This window comes from Malus sylvestris, chromosome 17, assembly GCF_916048215.2.
Source record: "Malus sylvestris chromosome 17, drMalSylv7.2, whole genome shotgun sequence".
Classification (NCBI taxonomy): domain Eukaryota; kingdom Viridiplantae; phylum Streptophyta; class Magnoliopsida; order Rosales; family Rosaceae; genus Malus; species Malus sylvestris.
The window spans coordinates 28,647,611-28,668,717 of record NC_062276.1 but is presented as its reverse complement, the minus strand read 5'-3'; the positions used below and the strand labels follow the sequence as shown (position 1 = coordinate 28,668,717).

Sequence of the window (21,107 nt, the reverse complement as noted above, 5' to 3'; positions counted from 1 at the left end):
CTCGGCAGTCTCACAACCACTCAGTGACTTGGATTTTTCAAGTCTCCAACCGAGAAGTTTTCCTCACTCGGGAAATTAAGGGAACACTACCTCAAACTACATGCTTCACTCACAAAGCTTCAACAATACAGGTTTCAACAAAAGCAAAAATTCAAAGAACTTTATGAAGAAGGCTTTGGTGTATTTAACACAATATGTTGAAATGAAGCAAAGCTTATTTATTAATATTTTCGATAAGCCACAAATATGTACATATACATGAGTCAAAATAAACAAACAAAAGGGAGCCTTCACAAAGGTTGCTTAGGGGAAGTCTCAGCAGTCGGTAGAGCCTCAGAAAGAGAAAGCACCGGAGGGTGGTTATCCGGAGCCTCAGTACTTGACAAAACCCCAGAAGGAGGAGGCATTGGAGGTTCATTATTTGAAGCTTCATTACCAGGTACAGCCCCAGAGGACGAAGGCAATAAATGCCTTTGGAACAAACCCACAAACCGCTGATGATCAAGTAAAACCTTACCATCAGATTCCTTCATCTGGTCAAGCTTCCTCTTCATGTTTGTAGCATAGTCATGGGCGAGCCGGTGCAACTGCTTATTCTCATGCTTGAGCCCTCTAATCTCCTGTTTGAGACTCATCACTTCAGCAGCCAATGATTCAACTTGGCGGGTTCTAGCAAATAGGCGTTGGGCCATATTAGACACAGAACCTGCACACTGAACACTAAGAGCCAGAGAGTCCTTAACAGCCAACTCATCAGACCGTTTGGAAAGTAGTCTGTTATCTTTGGGAGTGAGAAGGTTCCTGGCCACCACTGCAGCGGTCATATCATTCTTCATCACAGAATCCCCAACGGTAAGAGGACCAGTAGGGGATATGAAGGATGGGCGCCATATGTTGTCTGGAGAAGGCGTGGCTGTCTCTTCTCCAAGGTTCAAGTCAAAACGACGGTCGGAGGGTCCAGACATTTTCAAATGTGTTGAAGAGGGAAGAGGTCAGACAAATCAAGATCTTAGAAGTGCAAGAAATGAGCTTCTACTGGTAGAGATTCAAGTGTGCTGTGGAACTTAATGCCAGCCTCTATAAAAATCTGCACTCGACGGAGCTTCAGAAATCGAAGAGGCGTTTGCTTTCTCAAAAGCTGGGCTGCTCAGAGACCACGAGGGCCGATCTCAGAAATCGAAGAAGCACCTGCTTTTTCAGCCTCGTCAGCACCTGTCACATGCACACTCAGCTTTGCGGAAATTACGGGCAATCTGTCGAAGATTTCTGGTGAAGTAGAAAGCACGTGAATCTTACTGTTCAATCACCGCTATCCATATGCACCATCAACTCCTCGGGTACCACATATAACTTTGTCAAAGATCTCTGACAAAGTTTAGGCACGAGAATTTCGAAGTTCCAGCTACCCTACTATTACCCATAAGGGTAAAGGAACAGCACCACTGCTTGACAACTGGAAAGTCCCTATGTGTGTCGACCTCCGTGTTTTGCGGCAAGACAGGTTGGCAAGAACGTCCAACCTTTACTCACATTCGAGAAAAGACTCCCAACATAATTACTTTCTCAAAAACCGGAGTAGCACCGCTTTCCGAATCTCGAGAGTCAGATCCTCGACGGGATTGCTTGTTCGAAAACCGAAGAGGCACAACTCTCAGAACTTCGAGAGCCAGATTTCCTTAGATAAAGCTTGTCTGTAATCTTCACACGTAACATCAGCTTTCCAGATACCACATACCACTTTTTCAAAGTGCTCTGACAAAATTAAAACACGTGAAGCTGGCAGCTCCCACTACATTGTTGTGACCAAGAAGGGTAAAGGAATAGCATTACTACTTGTTATTGGGAAATCCCTATATACATTGACCTCCCTCCTCAACGGACAGGCAAACCTGTAAAAATGCTCAACCCTTTCTCGCATTCGAGAAGGCACCCTCAACATAACCTCTCGAAATACTCAGCTTTATTTCCCCCCGATAATACCTCAGCAAATAAGCCACACCAAGAACAAGAGTATCTCATATCATCAGGGTCGAAAGCAAGAGTATCCCATATCATGCTTTCTCCCTGTCTTTGTCTTTGTCCTTGTCCACACCTGCAGGACAAGGAGAAAGAGAGCAGTCAGTCGGAACCTGAAATCAAACCTCCAATTTGGAACTGACTGCCTGGAGCCTTTGCCTGGTTGCTTACTTAGCATTGCTCTCGAGTACTCATCCTCAACTGCTGTTAAGGTCACGAATTCCACCGGCAAATACCTCATGACAGTTGATCAGATATTGGCTCTTTACACTGAAGCTGCCAAGCGTGGATGAGTCACTATGAAGGAATGTTCTGAAGGACCATTTAAATGCAAAGGTTGCACACCACTTCTGCCATGCAAAAGATTGAAGCAGAAGGTTCAACGATGAGCTGAAACAGATCACTACAACACGACACCTTTCCATACCACATTCATTATTCCGTCAACAACAAAAGTATCCCATATCATCAAGGTCGAACGTACTCTAGATTTGATGGACTTGTTTTGACCCTCAAATTCTTGAGTCGGCCTTATACTCTGAAGGGCACCAGAAAACCCTCCAGCACAGTTCAAGAATAAGCCTGTGGAAAGTTACTTCTTCAAAAGCAAAAGTATCTCATATCATCTCTTATCCATTTGCTTCTCCTTATCCTGGCAGTTGAATGAGAGACAAGGAGAAGGAGAACAATCAACCGGAAGCCGAAGTCAAACCTCTGATCCTGGGTTGCTTACTTGGAAGTTTGACTGCTTACCTTGTCTGTCACCTCTTTCGGCAGATCTCCTAGCTCGGCGACTTGGGAGACTCCTACTATAAGGTTTGTATCGCACTTGACCAAGCCCGAAACTACAAGTAAGCTTCAAGTGAAATTGATACATTACCTTGTGCATCTTCATCGGTTAAAGATACCACCCCTGGATGGAGGAAGCGTACTTCCAGAGAAGATGCCACATCTACCTATGAGAAAGATAAGGCAAGTGAAGACGATACCACACCTCGGTACTTAGAAGTTTCGTGATTACTCAGCGGCTTGGATCTTGCAAGTCCCCAACCGAGGAGCTTCCCTCACTCGGGAACTTAGGGGAGCACTGTTTGTACCATACTTGACTAATCCCGAAACTACTGAGCACCGGTCAACGTTATACCGTCAAGGACCCAGAAGAGTTTCCCTTCAACCAGAAGGCCAATCACAATGCGACACGTGTCAACATCAGAAGCCAATCACAACACGACATGTGTCAATATTAGAACAAAACTAGAAACTCTCTTCTATAAATAGGGATCATTCTCCCACAACAATCTCTAATGTCATTTTGTACTAAACTATTCACTAGAACTCACTAAACCAGAGCTTGAACCTATGTATTTGTGTAAACCCTTCACAATTAATGAGAACTCCTCTACTCCGTGGACGTAGCCAATCTGGGTGAACCACGTACATCCTGTGTTTGCTTCTCTGTCTCTATTCATTTACGTACTTATCCTCACTAGTGACCGAAGCAACCAAGCGAAGGTCACAAAACCTGACACTTTCTGTTGTACCAAAGTCTTCGCTGATTTTGTGCATCAACAGTATTGATATGCATGCCAAGAATCTGAATCTTTACATTTAGGCTTCGCCTCACATTTTGCTAAATTTCAACCATTATAATAATCCAACGATTGAGGACACGAAACACTAAAGATTGGTTCTAAAAATATTTTCATCAAAAATGTTTTCAGTTATTTTAAAAACATATCCAAACAAGTTCTAAATTTTGATTATTTTGAAGAATTAATCTCTATCTTTGTAGACATAGTAAAACACACTATGCAACAATCCAACCAACTTTACAATTAGCAACTACAATCCTCACAAAAAACCCCCCGTCGTGCACCGCCTACCTGAAAATGGCAACAAACAACTCCGTAAATGGTCAAATACCCGAAAACGAGCACGAATGCAATCCCAACCCTCTCCTTGAACAACTCATACCTCCTCTTCATGACGGTGAACCCATAGACAGGCTCAAGCACGGAGACCACATGGGTCAAGTGCCTAAACGGAGTGATGCAGACATGAATGACCTAAAAGAGGAGGAATGTGACAATGCCGAAAAAGTGCAACAGAATTAATGATAAGGAGATGAGCATGGAAGTGTAGATGGTGTCAAATCTCATTTTTATTTGGATAATACTAAAGAGGCTAAATTTTTAAAACAAAATTTTGTAAACTAAATGATATAAAAATTGAGTATTGGATTATTAATTAAGCGTTGATTAGTGTGTTTATTTCTTTTGGTAACACATTATTTAGTTTGAAAATATAATATCTCTAACATTACATTTTCTATTTTAATTAAAATTTTCATCTTAAAGCATATACTAGTACTAACATATCAATTTTCATTATAGTCATCATAAACTTAAAAAAGGAGTATAATTCGATGTAATTTACAAATTTTGGTTAACCAGGGCTTTCATCTTCATCGCGAGTGGAGCAGGGATCTGAATTCGGAGTTTAGCAGAAGTATTGCGATTTGGTCAATTTGGGAATTAGGTTTATCCTGATTCGAATTGAATCGGGTGAACAGTCCGTTTTCTGAAAGGGGAAAAAAATAAAAAATAAAAAATTCCCCTGCCCCCACCCGTTTCTCCCTTCCCCACCCCACCGTCTCTCTCTCTCTGGCCGTTTTGCTCTCTTCGTCTCCCGTTTCTCTCTCTCCCCCTACCAATATCCAATGTCCCTCCAGTCCTTCAAAGAAGCCCTTAAACCCTGCAGAAACTCATCATCCTTAACAATCCCATCAACCCAATCACAGTCCTCAATCTCCCAACCCGTAGAAGAACCTACAATCCCAAGACGTCCCGCCAAATCGTCTCTGTCTCAGCAGCTTCTGAGACTGCAAGACCCATTGTCTCTGCCGCCAATTCAAACCAAACAAATCCAGGACCAGAATGGTAGTGAGGATGAGGTTGATGAAGAAGAAGACGACCCAGAATCAGTGGCCTGTGGGAGCCCTAAAGTGGGTTTCTTTGAATTTGATCACACAGGACCATATGAGCCCCTGATCTTGTCCTGTGAGGGAGAATTTCCAGTTGTACAGGTTATTAAACTTTGTTTTCCCTTTCATAATTGTTTCAAATTTATGCATATGTGTTGTGTTTTCGCGGTAATTTTGGTTTTCAATTTACGATGATCATTATTTAGTTTAGTTTGCATAAATGTATCTGCTTGGTGTAAGGAACGTAAAGGTACATTCTTTCTGTTTGCATTGTCTCACAAGTTCACAATTCAATCGTTATATATTCACACGCGCCACACAAAAGTTTCCGGTCAGTGTTTGCTCCTTACAACTTAAGTAAATATGTGATGGTAACAGTTAGGTTCATAATTGGAAGTTCGAGTAGTAATATGACTTCAAGGACCAGGGAAGTGCTTGATGAACCTGGATATTATGTATTTGATTTGGCCGAATTACTTGAGCCTATGGTGGCTATTAGTGGTCAAAGAGAATTTTTGTTAACTGGTGATTAGGAAAATTCTAACATCGGCTTTTATTCGAAGAGCAATTGTTATTAGGCCATTTCCTTCTTAGTTCCAAAGTTGTGCAACAGACAGAGCAGTGAGGTCATTATTTAGCGTTGGCGGCTAAAGGAAGGTTTGGAAGTTTTAAAGTGAATGAAATGGAAGGGAAAACAATAATGAAGTGTGGTGGAATGCAAAAGAAATAATTAGGCTTTTCCTGTATGATTTGTTATCTTATGGGATTCTAACGACGTTGGTCACTTTGTTGAAACATTAACTGCCTGACACTACTGTATTCCAATCGTGTAGTTTTCTTGTCTGTAAGGGGATCTGTAGGAAACGTCTAAATCACTGGTTTTTATATTCATGAAATAGTTGAAGTTCTATAAGTATAGCTTTTGGGTCTCTACAATATGAATGGTTTGCATGAATGAGATATAAAATTGTTGGACTCTTTTTGTATAGTTACCATATCACTTCGTTTTCCCGTTGCAGGTTCCTGCATCCATTAACTGCAGGTTGCTTGAACATCAGAGAGAGGGAGTGAAGTTTCTGTATACTCTGTACAAGAAAAATCATGGAGGTATTCTTGGTGACGATATGTAAGTAGTAGTGATGAACTTTCATCTTATATAGTTCTTAAAGTTCTGACCTTTTACTTTTAGTTGTGTCCTCTGGACTCTTGCATTTTCATTGTTTTTTATTTTTTATTTAATTGTATTGTAATTTAATTTTGAGCATTATCCATTTCATTCAATGTTGTGATTGGTTAGTGAAAAATGAATGTTTGGTTTTGGGGGCATATCTCCAGCAGATTTGACTATGCATTTTCCAAACTGTAGATGAAGCACTCGTTCTCTCAGACTCAGACTGTGAACCGAAGATACATGAGTTTCTTTTAACTTAAGAATATACCTAACCTGGAAAGGGGTTCTGGGACAAATTTTCGTAGTGGAATTTTTCTCTTTAAAACAGTTGGTAGCTGCCACTCTCCTTGGAAGTATATATTAACATGGAGAAAGAAAATGCCAAAAATTAGTTTTTTTTCCTCTTTCCGTTGTAAATTTGACAGTGTGCCCAGTGCATGTGTAGTTACTTTTGAGAACAGCATATTGATTGGGACTATAATTATTTGGTCGAGATCTTGACAGTGCATTATCATAGGGATGATTTTTACTCATTTGAAATGTGAATGTTTCTTTGATTTCCTTATGTTGGTGTATTGTAAAGTGCCCATTATCATAGGGATGATTTTACCCATTTGAAATGTGAATGTTTCTTTGATTTCCTTACATTGCTGTATTGTAAAGTGCCCATTAAAACATTTCCTTGTGTTTTGCAGTTATTTTATATGGTAAAATGCCTTCTTTTTTTCTAAGGATGTTTTTGCTTTTGCTAGACAGTCCACCGTAATATAGATTGGCAAGGATAACATTAGCTATGAACACATATATGCATTTGTGTTTGATCTCTAGCAACTCACAACTTGTACATTCAAGTTCCTAGTTAGCAAGTTCTTGATTTCTCTTACACATTGAACAGGGGACTAGGAAAAACCATCCAAACAATTGCATTCTTGGCTGCTGTGTTTGGGAAAGATGGGGATTGCATCGACTCCACAGTACTGAAGAAATGCCAAACAGCTGAAAGAGCCCCTGTTCTCATAGTTTGTCCTACTTCAGTTATCCACAATTGGGAGAATGAATTCTCTAAGTGGTCTAACTTTAGTGTTGCTGTTTACCACGGTGCAAATCGTGATTTGATTTATGATAAATTAGGATCACATGAAGTTGAGATACTTATCACAAGCTTTGACACATACAGAATATGTGGCAGCCAGTTGTCAGAGGTGAATTGGGAGATCGTGATTGTTGATGAAGCACATCGGCTTAAAAATGAAAAATCAAAGCTCTATATAGCATGTTTAGAATTTAAAACCTTAAAGCGTATTGGTCTCACTGGAACCATAATGCAGAACAAAATCATGGAACTTTTTAACCTCTTTGACTGGGTTGCACCTGGATCCTTGGGAACACGTGAACATTTTCGGGAGTTTTATGATGAACCCCTCAAGCATGGCCAAAGGTCAACTGCTCCTGAAAGATTTGTTCGTGTTGCTGATAAGCGAAAACAACACCTAGTGGCAGTTCTTCATAAATATATGTTAAGAAGGACGAAAGAGGAAACTATTGGGCATCTTATGATGGGGAAGGAAGATAATGTCATATTCTGTGCTATGAGTGAATTGCAAAAACGGGTGTATAGGAGAATGTTACAGCTACCGGATATCCAATGCCTAATAAATAAGGACAACCCATGTAGTTGTGGAAGCCCTCTTACTCAAGCTGAGTGCTGTAAAAGGACTATCCCGCATGGAAAGCTTTGGCCATACTTTCACAAGGAGAACCCCGACGGTTGTGATTCATGCCCCTTCTGCATTGTCCTTCCTTGCCTTGTCAAGCTCCAACAGGTAAATGATATTTTTAGTTTTTAAGCCCTTGGTACTCTGATTATTTCTCCTAACTCTCTTTTTATTAGGAATAAAGTCTTTGGTTTTCAAAAGTTTTTTCACCTTTATAAGTTGTAACTATTCAAGTTATAGTTTTCTGAGCATGAGTTTAAGGTGCAGAGGCAACGCTCACAGGATTGTTTCAGTTTTTTTTCCTAAGCGTATTTTTCAATAAGAGATTGAATAACATGAATGAGAAAACAAATAGCTGTAAAGAAGGGCATAATTTGTCTTGAAAATCAACTTAACGTCCAAGTTATTATATTTTTCAGTGCTGTGTGTTTGCGGTATTTTCACTTTGTGTGCGTTACTATACAATAACAAAGGGTCATTGACTTTATTTGGAAGTCTCAAGTCTCAGATACCTCTGAGGATCTGTTTCTCATTAATCATTTAATGGAAAAATAGACTGGTTGTCTGTTGTTTCAAGTGCATTAGGAATCTATGACATTGTAGGGGATAGTTTGTTGCTGGATTACTTGATGTTGAAGGAAATTAAACTAATAAGTAATAACTATGAAGGGCTACAAAAGATCAAAAAATTTCTGTTACTTTCTAAATAGTTTAGTAAGATTACTCTCTTCCTATTGAATGAACTAGGAAGTAGCATTTTTTTAAATTCCTCTGGTGCTTTTGGTATTGGCTTTTCTGTTTATGCTTGTCTGTGCATATGTAATTTTTCTGTTTATTTTCTTTTTTTGCTCGAGTTTTCTTTAGACGGACCTCTGGTTTAACTGTTTGTACTGTTTCCACTTGATAAACAAAACCCTCTCTTAAGCTATTGAACCTTCTTTGTTCTTATTTGTTTTAAAGTATTGAACCTTGTGTGTCTAGCATGTGTAGGGCGCACATTTACTTACACAAGATAAACATAAGACATGAGGCTGGCTTCTCTTGAATTTGTGGCACCTTGAGACATGATCTCTTTGGTGGCTGTTAAATCAACACTGCTCTGTTATAGAGCCCTGCATGTGCTTAACATCAGCATTAAGAATTTTAGAAAACAGTGCTTAAGTGGAAAATGTTAGAAAAGTTTTAAAAAAAAAAAGAAAAAAAAAAGGATATATGTTAGAATGATAATGTGAGAGGGGCAATGGATTTTTGTATTTTATAGGGCATGTTTTACTTTTATGGTGAGAACCGTGGATTGATTTGTTCGTATGCATTGTGACTGTTTATCACATTACTTTCTTAGTTTTATGGTGGTGTTATGCTTTACAGATAAGTAATCACTTGGAGCTGATTAAGCCTAATCCAAAGGATGACCCAGATAAGCAAAAGAAAGATGCAGAGTTTGCCACCGCTGTGTTTGGCGAAGATGCTGAATTGGTGGGAGGGAACACCCAAAATGAGAGTTTTATGGGCCTGAGTGATGTTAAACATTGTGGCAAAATGCGAGCACTTGAAAAGTTCTTGTTCTCATGGATTTCACGGGGTGACAAAGTTCTTTTGTTCAGTTACTCTGTCAGGTGACGTGAGAACCTTATTGGTTAGGCACAGTTGTTTTTTCTGTTATTCTACTTTTTTCATTATAATTGTCTTCTTTTGGGGTCTAAAGATGTTTAAGTAATTATAAAGTTTCAGTTTAACACAGGAACTTTGTGCATTGTTTAGGGTATTTAATACGTTGGTCAAATTGTCAATGTTTTAATTGATGCTTTCCGTGTAAATGAATTGTCCAGTACATGTCTTTCTTTCTCAGAAAGAAAAAGTGTTTAACCTGATCTATTTTCTGCATTCTTATTTTTAAATAAATGGATTATATAGTCAACGTTCTTTTAATGAATATTTTCTTGGGCAAAAGTCCATGCTTGCATTTCTTCTTTTGGTTATCTATCTGGATAATTATTATCCTGAACTAGAATTACTTCTTCCAGGATGCTGGACATACTGGAAAAGTTTCTCATACGCAAAGGCTATTGCTTCTCAAGACTTGATGGTTCAACACCAACCAACTTGCGTCAGGCTCTTGTTGATGACTTTAATTCAAGTCCTAGCAAACAGGTATATTTCAAATTCATATGACCAGAGAAGTTTGTGTTTAAATTTCCGTTTGACAGATTTATTGCTTTAGGTGTTCCTTATATCAACTCGAGCTGGTGGGCTTGGGTTGAATCTGGTCAGCGCAAATCGTGTGGTAATATTTGATCCAAGTTGGAACCCTGCACAAGACTTACAGGCCCAGGACCGGTCATTTCGTTTCGGACAGAAGAGGCATGTTGTGGTTTTCCGCTTTCTTTCTGCTGGTTCCCTTGATGAGCTTGTTTATTCACGTCAGGTGTACAAACAGCAGCTATCCAACATTGCTGTTTCTGGAAAAATGGAGAAAAGATATTTTGAAGGTGTCCAGGTATAGAAACCAATCTCTTTTTGCTTTTGGTTAGTTCTGGATCTTTTCTATTGGCATTCAATTACAATATATTTGTATCATTGGCTTACTTTCAGGATTGCAAAGAATTTCAAGGGGAACTTTTCGGAATCTGCAATTTATTTCGTGACCTTTCAGATAAGCTATTTACCAGCGAAATCTTTGAGCTGAATGAGAAACAAACTCAAAAAGAATTGTATAGTAGAAAACAAGAATCAACCAAAGTTGGTAGCGATCATGTTTCATTAAAAGAAGTGGATGTCACCTCTTCATCAGTGTCTGAGGCCAGATCAACCAGTGATTCTGTGAAGCGTTTAACAAGTCAACCTGTGCTCAAAGAAGTCGGTAAGTTTGATATTTAAATTGGACTTTTGTTCTTGCGTTGCACTTTTTTCGCATTTTTCATATCATTGTGCTTTCTTGTCATTTTCCTGTTCTGAGGATATTTGGTTGGGTAGATGTAGGCTGTAGCGACTGAAAGTGTCTTTTACTCCTCAGGTATCGTGTATGCACATCGTAATGAAGACATTGTGAATTATGGACCTGGAACTCAAGGGACGACAGAAATGACCATCCCTCAGAATGGTAGCCTCGTGGACCCAGGCATTCATGTCTCGAGGAAGAAGAAACTAGATGGTATCGGTGGGAAGGAAAATTTTCCTTCACCCATGGATCAGAAAAGGATCCAGTACAGCCGCCTTTCTAAGTTCATGGGTTTGGGAGAGCTTGAATTTAGCAAGTGGGTAATGTCTGCCACACCAATGGAGAGGGAGAGAGTGCTCGGGGACTTCAGGAAGAGAAAGAAGAAGACGCTTGAAAACATTATTTTCGAAGTTTAGTTTGTGCGAAACAAAAACAGCTCGGCTCCCTCATTGTACAATTTTGTATATCCTAGAGGTGGTGATGGAAATTGCTCAACATTTGTATCTTGGACAATTGTGTCAGACCTTCGTTTAAGAATCGTGCTGCCAGAGAGTTCACTCTCGACCGACCGACCTCCGGTGTAACATCGCCAGCAGTTCTATCTGCATTTCCTGCAATTCCTACCAATTGTAGCCGCAGCGTGTAAATAGATTGGCCTAATTTCGAGTTGAAAATCTAGACTACTGATGAACTAGCAGGCTGCTTCATTTTCTGTATTACGGCATCGACGTACATACATGCGGCTACAAACATTAGCAAAGCAAGCACAAACATAACTCTCCCTGTTCTTCCCCCTTCTTGAACTCACATGTAGACAGATGGAAGCTCGATCTCATCATCGAGAGACAAACACATACAGGGATACTCTAATTCAGTAAGGATTTATACAGTTTAACATATCACGAAACGAAAAATGAAAGCTATGGCACCCAGCTACTTCTCAACGATTCTTCGCTTTCTTCCTCTTTCATGGAACGTGCATCAAGTCGCTCGCTCTATCGAGTAAAGCTAGGCTCTCCGTGTAATATTCAATACATGAATACCCTGGATCTGTATGAATTCCTAGAAATTCATTTCTGTTGTTACTAGGATCATGAGAGACCAACTCTCCAGTCTTCCTTCCATGGTCATACATTTCTAACAGAAACTCGCCATTCTTCCTGCACCCCATAATCTGTACAACTCGGAAATTCGGGATGACATGCGTATCAATGGAGAATTTCTTTGTCCATGAATCCACCACCCCGTACTCTCTCATGATCCAAATACTATGTATGTTTTGATCATAGTGCTTCACGGCAATAGACTTTCCAGCAGCTGAAATGGCCATGTACTTGGTCGGTAACACACGAGCCAAATCTTCTGGCAACTCAATCTCTTTAAAAGTCTCATCACTCACATCCAATGACAAAATCACATTGCGGAGTCCATTTTCTTTTCGACGAGACGCAATCCAATGCACAGCTCCATGAACAAAAACTTGAGACCAAAATGTCTGAGCGATGACGTAATTAGGAGCAGTTGCTGTGATGGTTTTCCAAGACCCTGAATTTAGTGAATAAAGCCCAATTTCAGGGCAAGCTTGGCCTTGATCATCTTGGGGGAGATACACCAGTTTCACTACCTTGTAGTCATTTTTCTTCGAATCAAAGCCGAACCCGCAAATAGAATAACATGAGGAGGTTGGTGCATGAGGCTTTGCAAGTGAGACGAACTTCCTTATTGAGGGGTTCCATAGAATAAAAGAGTTGGTTTCTGTAAGGTAATCGTCGGAGAGGAGAAGCAATCCGTTGCAGGAGCCCACAACTCGGAAACACTCGTTGAAGCTCTGAACTGGAAGCTGTGGCTTTGAGTGTTCCAGGAAGGAGTCATTGTCTAAATGTAGAGAATACTGCTCAACTGTGGGGTCCTTGAGGGGGCAGTGCCTGAGAAGGATGGAAGGGGTATTATTGCTGGTTTTGTTTTGGTTAAGGTTGAGGTGTCTGTTGATGAAGCTAGTGTGTTTAATGATGGAGTTCCAAGATCTGCAGACACAGGTGAACTGAATCAAAGGTTTGACGGGAAGCCTAAGAAGAATTTGGATTATAATTTCTTCAGGAAGGTATTCTGACATCGTTATTCGATTTCCTCGGGATATTTGTGCTCGATAATCTGCGATGCCTAAACTCCCAGGCCATAAGTAATTGTTCAAGAGCTCCTCAGTGAAAGGAATTTGGACCAAAAAGAAATCGTATTCAAACTTGGCTGCTGATATTGATGTTCAACCACATGTTTATTAACTAAGATTCAAACTTACAAATGTTCCGTCGTGTCATTTGACCAAGATGACCATATTCATCCCGGCAAAGCCAAATTATATTCCAGAGCAATCAAAATCATGATCAGTAAATTACGGAAAGTCTACCTATAGTAGAATATCGTTTGTACGAAGAAAAAAATATGTAACCAATATTTTAAAAGATGAAGGCGAAGTCAAGATGTTTCATGGATAGTCTCATTTGGACGATAATCTTACAGTATCTAAATTTATTATAATAACATATATAATATTTTTGTAGAACAATCAAGCTGGCATGCCAAGCAATCAAATATTTGACTATTATTAAAGTCATAATAAACTAATAGAACGTAGTTGGAAACATAAAATTAACATGACACTGGGTACGACCTTGCGTAAAGCGGGAGCCTTGTGCACTGGGTACGACCTTTTTAATAATTCAAACGCTTAGCTAGTCTATAGCATACTTTCACTCAGCAAAGGTGTTTTCTTGATAGCCCCGTCTAAAAAACCGCCTAGGCTAGTCTCAATACTAGTTTTTTTTTAAACATTATGTAACAAATCTTAATGGAAAATGTTAAATAACTCTTACTGGAAAAGGAAATACAGGTTGCACTAATGCTCAATGCATTGTCATGCAGGAATTACAGCACGCAGTCATTAAATTCCTTTCTCTTGTTGATATTAAAACAAGACTATTTTAATGCTGTCCTAAGAAATCAAACCAACAATGAAAGACATCCATACAAGTCAAGTCCTAGGCAGATTTTGCATCCACACTTTGAGGTTCTAAAGCACATAGGACTTGCAAATGAATAGAGAGATTGAGCGATCATCCATTTGGTTCAGATTAAGACCAAATTCTAGCTGGTAACAGTCACAATTCCATGTACACTTTGGATAAATACACAGCGATTAAAGTAGAAGCTACATTATACTTACAATGACCTTAAAATGACCGAGGCTTTCTGTCTGTTTAGTCCAACAGGAGATAATTGGTTCAGATTTGTAATTATTCAGTTCGTCCGAAGTTGGTCTACACTAGAAGAAACGAGAAAGAGTTAGACAGATCTTAAGAGTGGGAACAACAATCTCTGTAAGTGATTGTTTCAAACAAAAATGACGTACAAAGTGCATGAAGAAAAAAAAATTCCTTTTGTTGATTCATTATCAGTTTTGCAAATTCCCTGATGTGATTCTTTCTTTTATGTAGCAGAGACAACTCCCAAGTTTAGGATTTGGTCAGAAGCTAAGAGCAAAAAACACTTCCCTGTTATAATTCCCTTTAACCAGTGGACTGAGTTGCAAGACGTAAGGTATAAACTTCCGAAAAGAATATTGTGCCACAATTATCATCATATATCACCGTCTAGAAATACAATGAGAACAATTGCTTAACAAAATGCATCTAACTAATCGCAATGAGAAACGTCTCCAACTTACTTGCATAAATATCAACATCAGATCAATAAATTAGTGAATTTACCATTGTTCAAGGTGGAATAGAAGATGGCTCTACTGGCTACACATACCATGTCAAGCATATTCATATATGTAACTCATATTGATCAATAACTTGGTGGAGAATATTTAATAACTCTTGTTGCAAAAGAAAATACATCTAGGGCTAAATGAATATACATTTAATCTCAGTTTACTAATTTCAAGTTTCTCGATTTTCAACATTTAGTATATCAAGTTTTTTTCATCTCAGAGTGGTACTTGAAGTCAAAATTTTAGGACAGTTTTATATATTCGTTAAGGTTGCTATTAAGTTAACCGTTAACTGGTGATGTAGCATCCAATTAGACATTGATTGGGCGCCACGTGTGAATCTGGACCCATAGATATTAAAAATAAAAAATAATAAAATTTAAAAAATTTAAAAACCTAAAAGCTACAACTTTGGATTTGGAAGGAGACTTTCTGGGTTTTTTTCCCCGCCCTAGCCGTCTTGGGGAATGGGTTTGCTTCTGTTGTTCTTCCTGGAGGACAACGGCGGCAGCACCACCGCCATTGTTGACGAACCCACCAAGCTCTTCTCTTATTCCACTTCCTCTTCGTAGTCCTCCCCCACCCCTTCTTCCTCCTCGTCTTCCTCCTCCAAAACATGCACAAGTTGTATCTCCTAACACCTCCGCAACACCAATAAATGTGCTAAAAGCTCCCCAGAAATTTCTAAAACGATTAAAGCTTTGATTTTTATACAAAAATCAGAGCCCATTCCTGAGTTGGGTGGGAGCTCACGGGGACGAACCCATCTCGGTCTCTATTTTTTCTCTCTAACCCTCATCTCTCTCCTCCACACCTCAGCCTCCTTCACAGGAGGCTACTACCTCATCAACTGCAGCTCACCCTCCAACGCCTCTGTCTTCAACCATGTCTTTCAGCGGACCCGTACAAACCCGGGTCGGGCTCCATTTCAATCGCTGACCAAAACCAATGTGACCGCAGATCCGTCAGCATCGGCGACGAGGATAGGTGGATCCGGTTGATTGGACGCTCGCGGTGGTGATTTGACGAAGGGGAAGGCTCAATTGCGATTACATTTTTTTGCGGTTCGTTATCGATGATCCGTCTTCCCCACAAAGACAGAAGGGAAGGTAATTTTGTAGGGTTTTGCACAGACGATGATCCGTCTAGCTCGAAGCTCCATGGCTCAAGATGATGGGTGGGGTGCGGAGGAGAGAAGGGAGGAGGGGATTGGGGAGGGAAGGAGGGGCGGATCGAAGTAACATAAAGGAATTTTTTTTTTAGGGCAAAAACTGTTATCTCATGTTACGTGGTTTTCAACATTTAGGAGGGTGTATTCAATTGGGATTTTAAGGGATTTTAATTCTTTTAATGAATCTAGGGATATTCAATCTGGATTTTAAGTGATTCTCTGAAATTCTAGGTGTATTCAATTAGAATTTTAAAATAGTTTATTAAAATCCTTAGAAATCCAGGTGTATTCAATTAAGATTTTAAAGAAGTTTATAACATTCCAGGTGTATTCAATTAGAAATTGATTTTAAAGAATTTGATAAAGTTGAGGAATTAGAGGGAATTGGAGAGATTTCGTAGTGTATTTTAAGTATCCACAAATCTCACCTCTTCCCATGAGATTTCGAGGGAATTGAATCAAAATTTTATATGGAATCTCTACAAATCAATTAAACTCCATAAAAATCCATGGATTTATAAATCCATTAAAATCTTTCACATTCTCAATTGAATACACCCCCCTTAGTATATCAATTTTTTTTCATCTCAAAGTCATACCTAAAGTGTAAATTTTGAGACAGTTTCATACATTCGTTAGTCAAAGTTAAGTCTCTCGTTAAGTGATGACGTGGCGCACATGTGTACAATAACTGGGTGCCACGTGTCATTAAAATATTAAAAAAAATTAATTAAATATTTTACATGTTCCGTGGTTTTCAACATTTAGTATATCAATTTTTTTTCATCTCAAAGTCATACCTAAAGTGTAAATTTTGAGACAGTTTCATACATTCGTTAGTCAAAGTTAAGTCTCTCGTTAAGTGATGACGTGGCGCACACGTGTACAATAACTGGGTGCCAAGTGTCATTAAAAATATTTAAAAAAATTAATTAAATATTTTAAATTTTAAATTTAAAAATTAAAAAAAAAAACAAACAAACCAGCCATTTTCCCCTTCTCCCCCCGCGCCCCCAACCCAGAGGAAGAAGAAGGAGAAAAAAAAAAGAAAAAAAAATTGTTTGCCAACCCAGAAGAGGAAGAAGAAGGAAGAAGAAGAAGAAAAAAAAAACAGAAGAAAAAGAAGAAACCTGAATCGACAAAGATGAATTCGTCCCCCCCCCCCCCCCGCGACCCACTTGTTCCAACTCCTCCACAACTGTTTGGGCTTTGTTCCTGGGTTCTACGGGAGTCTAATGGTGGTGGTGGTTGACGAGATTTACTTCAAAAATGGCGGATCGCCGTCACACCACCTTCGCCGCACCCCTCACGGTTTCTTCCATTTTCACCACCAAATCTCTCCAAATTTGGGATGTAATAGGTAGAGGGAAGGTCATGAAGTTGATTCTAGGTGGTTAGGTAGTGCAATTTGCCGGAAAAATTGGTGAAAATTTGTCGGAAAACAAAGAATGATGCGGGTCGGGTCGCGGGTCAAGGAGAGACCCGGCCGTTCCCCTCCTTCTCCCCTCCCTCCTTTCTCTCCTTTCCTCCTCCCTCATTCGCCACCTCATTTCTCTCTCCTCCTCCCCTTGGCCGAAACTCTCCCCTTTCTCTCCTGAAACTCTCTTCTTCCTCTCTTCCTTCTTCTTCCTCCTTTTTTTGGGTTGCAAACGGCTTTTTTTTTTTCTTTTTTTTTTTCTCCTTCTTCTTCCTTTGGGTTGGGGGCATGGGGGAGAGGGGGAAAACGGATTGTTAATTTTTTTTTTAATTTTAATTATTTAATTAATTTTTTTAATATTTTTTAATGACACGTGGCTCCCAGTCATTGTCCACATAGGCGCCACGTCATCACTTAATGGGAGAACTAATTGTTTGACTAACGGATGTATGAGACTGTCCCAAAATTTACACTTTAGGTATGACTCTGAGACGAAAAAAAATTGATGTACTAAATGTTGAAAACCATAAACTTGAGGATAATAAACAGTCTTTTGCCCTGTTTTTTATGTGATAAAAAAAGTTTTTATTTTTTATTTTTTAATATTAAAGTGGGCCTAGATTGACACGTGGTACCAAGTTAGTGGTCAGTTGAATGCTACGTCATCAGTTAACGGTTGACTTAACAACAACCTTAATGGATGTATGAAACTGTCTCAAAATTTTGATTTCAGGTAACACTTTGGGATAATAAAACTTGATGTATCAAATATTGAAAACAAAAAAACTTGAGATACTAAAACACTAAAACCAAAATGGTATTTTAATTACAGCACTCAGGCCGCGAATATTTAAGCAACACTATTGCTATGCATGTCTCGTAAGAAATCAGACCAACAATGAAACACCATCCTAGTAACATAAAATGACATAAAAATTAGACATCCATAGACAAGTAAAATCTTAGGCAGGCAAGCAAGGACATTGATTTATTACTGTTAGACGAAGGAAGGGTACGTTATGCCAAAATACACAGAAGGCTTATATATGTCTTGTATGTATCTTTTCTACTTTAAACTTCTAAATAACATAGGACTTGCAAATGAATTGAGAGTTGTGGACCAACAGCTTGGTTCAGATTAAGACTAACCAAGCTGGTAACCGTCATAATTCAAAGTATATTTTGGATTAATACACACCGACTAAAAGTAGACGCGACATCTTACTTACCATGAAGAAGTCTTTGCTCTCTCTGTTAAGTCCACAGCAGAAATTTGTTCAAAGTTCAAACAGATTTTCACTCGTCAAGTTTGTTCTCAGTCCGTCTATTCTGCGAGAAAGGAGAAATGGTATAGATAGATCCTATGAGAGGTACATAATTGCTTCAAACTTTCAAATAAAAAAGAGAACAATGTGCATGGAGAAAATTTTCCCTTCATTGATCCATTATCAGGTTTACAATCTTAACTAAACTATAGCCTATATTTATAATTGAACAATGTTTACAACTAGATATAAACAATGTCCTCCTTTTGAGATGTTTGCTTCTGATCTTTCTCTTTAACTGAGATTGTCTCTTGAATGCGTTGTTGTTGTTATCGGATGATTGGGTCAGAACTCAGAAGAGTCTCCTTGAGTCACAGTCCGCCATTCAGAGCATGCGCTTGCACTTCAGTCTTGACGGCTTTCGCTCTTCGAGCCTCTTTGTCACCGGTGCCATTCTCCCAAACAGAAAAAGAGATTTTGTGGTACCGGATTCCTGAATGGTGGTTCAGCGGTTCAACTGAGACCCCAAACAATGGTGTTTGTTGACCAGACCACGCTTTTCGAGATTTTCATCTGTAATTCCAAAAAATCACGTAGATGAAATTAACATATGCAGCTGATCAAAGTTTTAATTGATACATATGAATCATATATTCTCAAAGGCTAATTTGCTAATTTATCCAAGGTTTGTCCAAAAATTAAGATGAAGGTCAAATTTTAATAAAATAGAAATCTACCCGATCTGGTAAATCATGGATGCGATATGTTAAAACCCTACCAGCACCGTCATCCTCTTCATCTTGGCTTTCAGATGCCTCACAAACTTTCATCTCTCTCTTTCTGAAACCCTAAAACCTAATGAGTAATGAGTAATGAGGGTGTCAATGTGGTCAGTTTTATAGGTGGAGAGGAGGGTGCAAACGATGGGCGCATTTCAAATCCAGGGGCTCATGCTGCGGCTGGTATTAGGGTTTTGAAATGACAATTGGATGCTGTCGTCAAACATGGTAAATGCGTTTTCTTTACCTTAAAGAGATTACAGATAAGATCCCAACTTCCAGGTGCATTGTATAATTCCCAATAGACCACAAGAATGATCCAGGAGCAGGTCAGTGGTACTGGAAACCAATTGGAAGCCCTATGACCGACCTGAGAATAACATATTCTCTGTCACTCATAAAAATAAATTATCAAAATCTTAATGAATGCACACAGGGGAGCCAACATAAAAAACAACAAAAATTATAATAAAAAAAATCCTCTCTTTCATCCTTAACAATGTAGCGAAAAAAACCATAACATGTTGTGCATTAAGTCCTTAATTAAAATATAGATCGATGTTTTTTCAAATTTCGAAAGTCGTCCATGATTGAATTTATGCTAAATCTTTCTAATAAACAGTGAGAGTCGACTAGGGTTTATGCAAGGGTGGACTGAAGTGTAAGAGAGAGACTTAAAATGTGCAACTTGAATTGAGGTGGAGTTGATTCAAAATTGGTTTGGAAAAATTGTGCAGATGCCTGAAATGGTTTGTATGTTTGAAATGAGAAGTTTGAAGCTAAAATCATTTCAAGCATCTGCATAAATTTCCTATACCAATTAAATTAATATCTAAAATCACCATATCTAGGGCAAGTTTGGGATTGATCCGCTTTTTAAAAAAATGTTTATGTTGTGTTTTAAGAATAAATAGCTGTAAAATAAAATAGTTGAGTGTTTGATACACTGTATTTTTAAAAACGATGTGAGTATAAAAAACAGTGTAAAAGCATTTGTTAAAATTTAATGTAAAAGTGATATAATTTGTACAATGAAACAAATGGACATGGTAGTGGGGGTGGTGGCATGGCAAGGGCAATGGTGGTGACGGTGGTGGTGGTGGCAACAGTAGTGATGGTAGCGACAATGGTGGGGGTATGGTTGTGGTGCCAATATTGGGGTGTAGAGGTAACAATGGTGGTAGGGCGACGGTAGTAACGGTTGACAGTTGTAGCAACTATGGTTATGGTGGTGATGGTGGCGGTGGTATTAACGGTGGTGGTAGCAGTAACAATGGTGATGGTAATGGCAGTGGTGGTATAATGTTAGTGTTTGTGATAGCAGGTAGTGACGGTCAATCACTTTATTCACCAAGAAAGTGAGTATAGAACGTTAACAATGTGAATTTTAAAAACTAACAAGGGTATTATAGAAATTAAAAATATTCATTAAAGATTCAACTCCGTTTTTATTAAAGCAGCTTTTAAAAGTAACCCACATGCTACTTTTAAAAGTTGTTGTCTAAGGTCATTGCTTTTAAAATAAGTAGGATATTTTATTTTTACCAAACTTGTTTTTGTATTGCGTAACTTTAAAGGAAGGCGTTTTTAGTGGAAAAAAAATAATACCAAATGGGGCCGTAGTCGGGTAAATTGTCAATATACGTGCATAATGTTATTTCTTTATGTGTATTTTACTCAATATAGCATAAAACAACGGCTTAGAGCGTCTCCAACAACCTAACTAAATGAGACTTTTTGGCTAACATAAGGGGCAAAAAAAAAAAAAAAAAACAAAGCTCGAACAGGCTAGTTAAATGACTAGTTATCTTAACTTTGTAAATAGTATCTATCTATATTAGCTAGGAGGAGAAAGAAAGTAAAAATTTTACTAAACATTA

General features: G+C 38.7%; 2 protein-coding genes and 1 long non-coding RNA gene across 4 annotated transcripts; 1 reads left to right on the top strand and 2 right to left on the bottom strand.

The window, feature by feature from the left end:
- Positions 1-4,457: 4,457 nt before the first annotated feature.
- LOC126610788 (switch 2) lies at positions 4,458-11,514 on the top strand. Of its 2 annotated transcripts, none has more exons than XM_050278919.1 (8): positions 4,458-5,101; positions 6,019-6,125; positions 7,066-7,993; positions 9,254-9,501; positions 9,910-10,036; positions 10,107-10,382; positions 10,478-10,745; positions 10,859-10,996. In XM_050278919.1, exons 1-8 carry the CDS (start codon positions 4,736-4,738, stop codon positions 10,876-10,878), a joined length of 2,340 nt encoding a protein of 779 aa, XP_050134876.1. In that variant the 5' UTR covers positions 4,458-4,735; the 3' UTR covers positions 10,879-10,996. The 2 variants fall into 2 exon arrangements, with proteins under 2 accessions (XP_050134876.1, XP_050134875.1); XM_050278918.1 differs by having other exon boundaries at positions 4,460-5,101; positions 10,899-11,514.
- Positions 11,505-13,017, bottom strand: LOC126610789 (F-box/kelch-repeat protein At3g23880-like). Its single transcript, XM_050278920.1, has one exon. It carries the CDS (start codon positions 12,934-12,936, stop codon positions 11,791-11,793), a length of 1,146 nt encoding a protein of 381 aa, XP_050134877.1. The 5' UTR covers positions 12,937-13,017; the 3' UTR covers positions 11,505-11,790.
- Positions 13,018-18,600: 5,583 nt separating this feature from the next.
- On the bottom strand, positions 18,601-19,321 carry LOC126612171 (uncharacterized). Its single transcript, XR_007618979.1, has 2 exons — positions 19,186-19,321; positions 18,601-19,021 (listed from the first exon to the last, which is right to left on the bottom strand). It is a non-coding gene; the product is annotated as an uncharacterized LOC126612171 (long non-coding RNA).
- Between the last annotated feature and the right edge of the window lie 1,786 nt (positions 19,322-21,107).

Coding starts and splice junctions, on each gene's coding strand:
- LOC126610788 (XM_050278918.1), top strand. CDS start 4,736: ATGTCCCTCCAGTCCTTCAAAGAAGCCCTTAAACCCTGCAGAAACTCA. Junction 6,126..7,065: donor GGTATTCTTGGTGACGATAT/GTAAGTAGTAGT, acceptor CACATTGAACAG/GGGACTAGGAAAAACCATCC. Junction 10,383..10,477: donor GATATTTTGAAGGTGTCCAG/GTATAGAAACCA, acceptor GCTTACTTTCAG/GATTGCAAAGAATTTCAAGG.
- LOC126610789 (XM_050278920.1), bottom strand. CDS start 12,936: ATGTCAGAATACCTTCCTGAAGAAATTATAATCCAAATTCTTCTTAGG.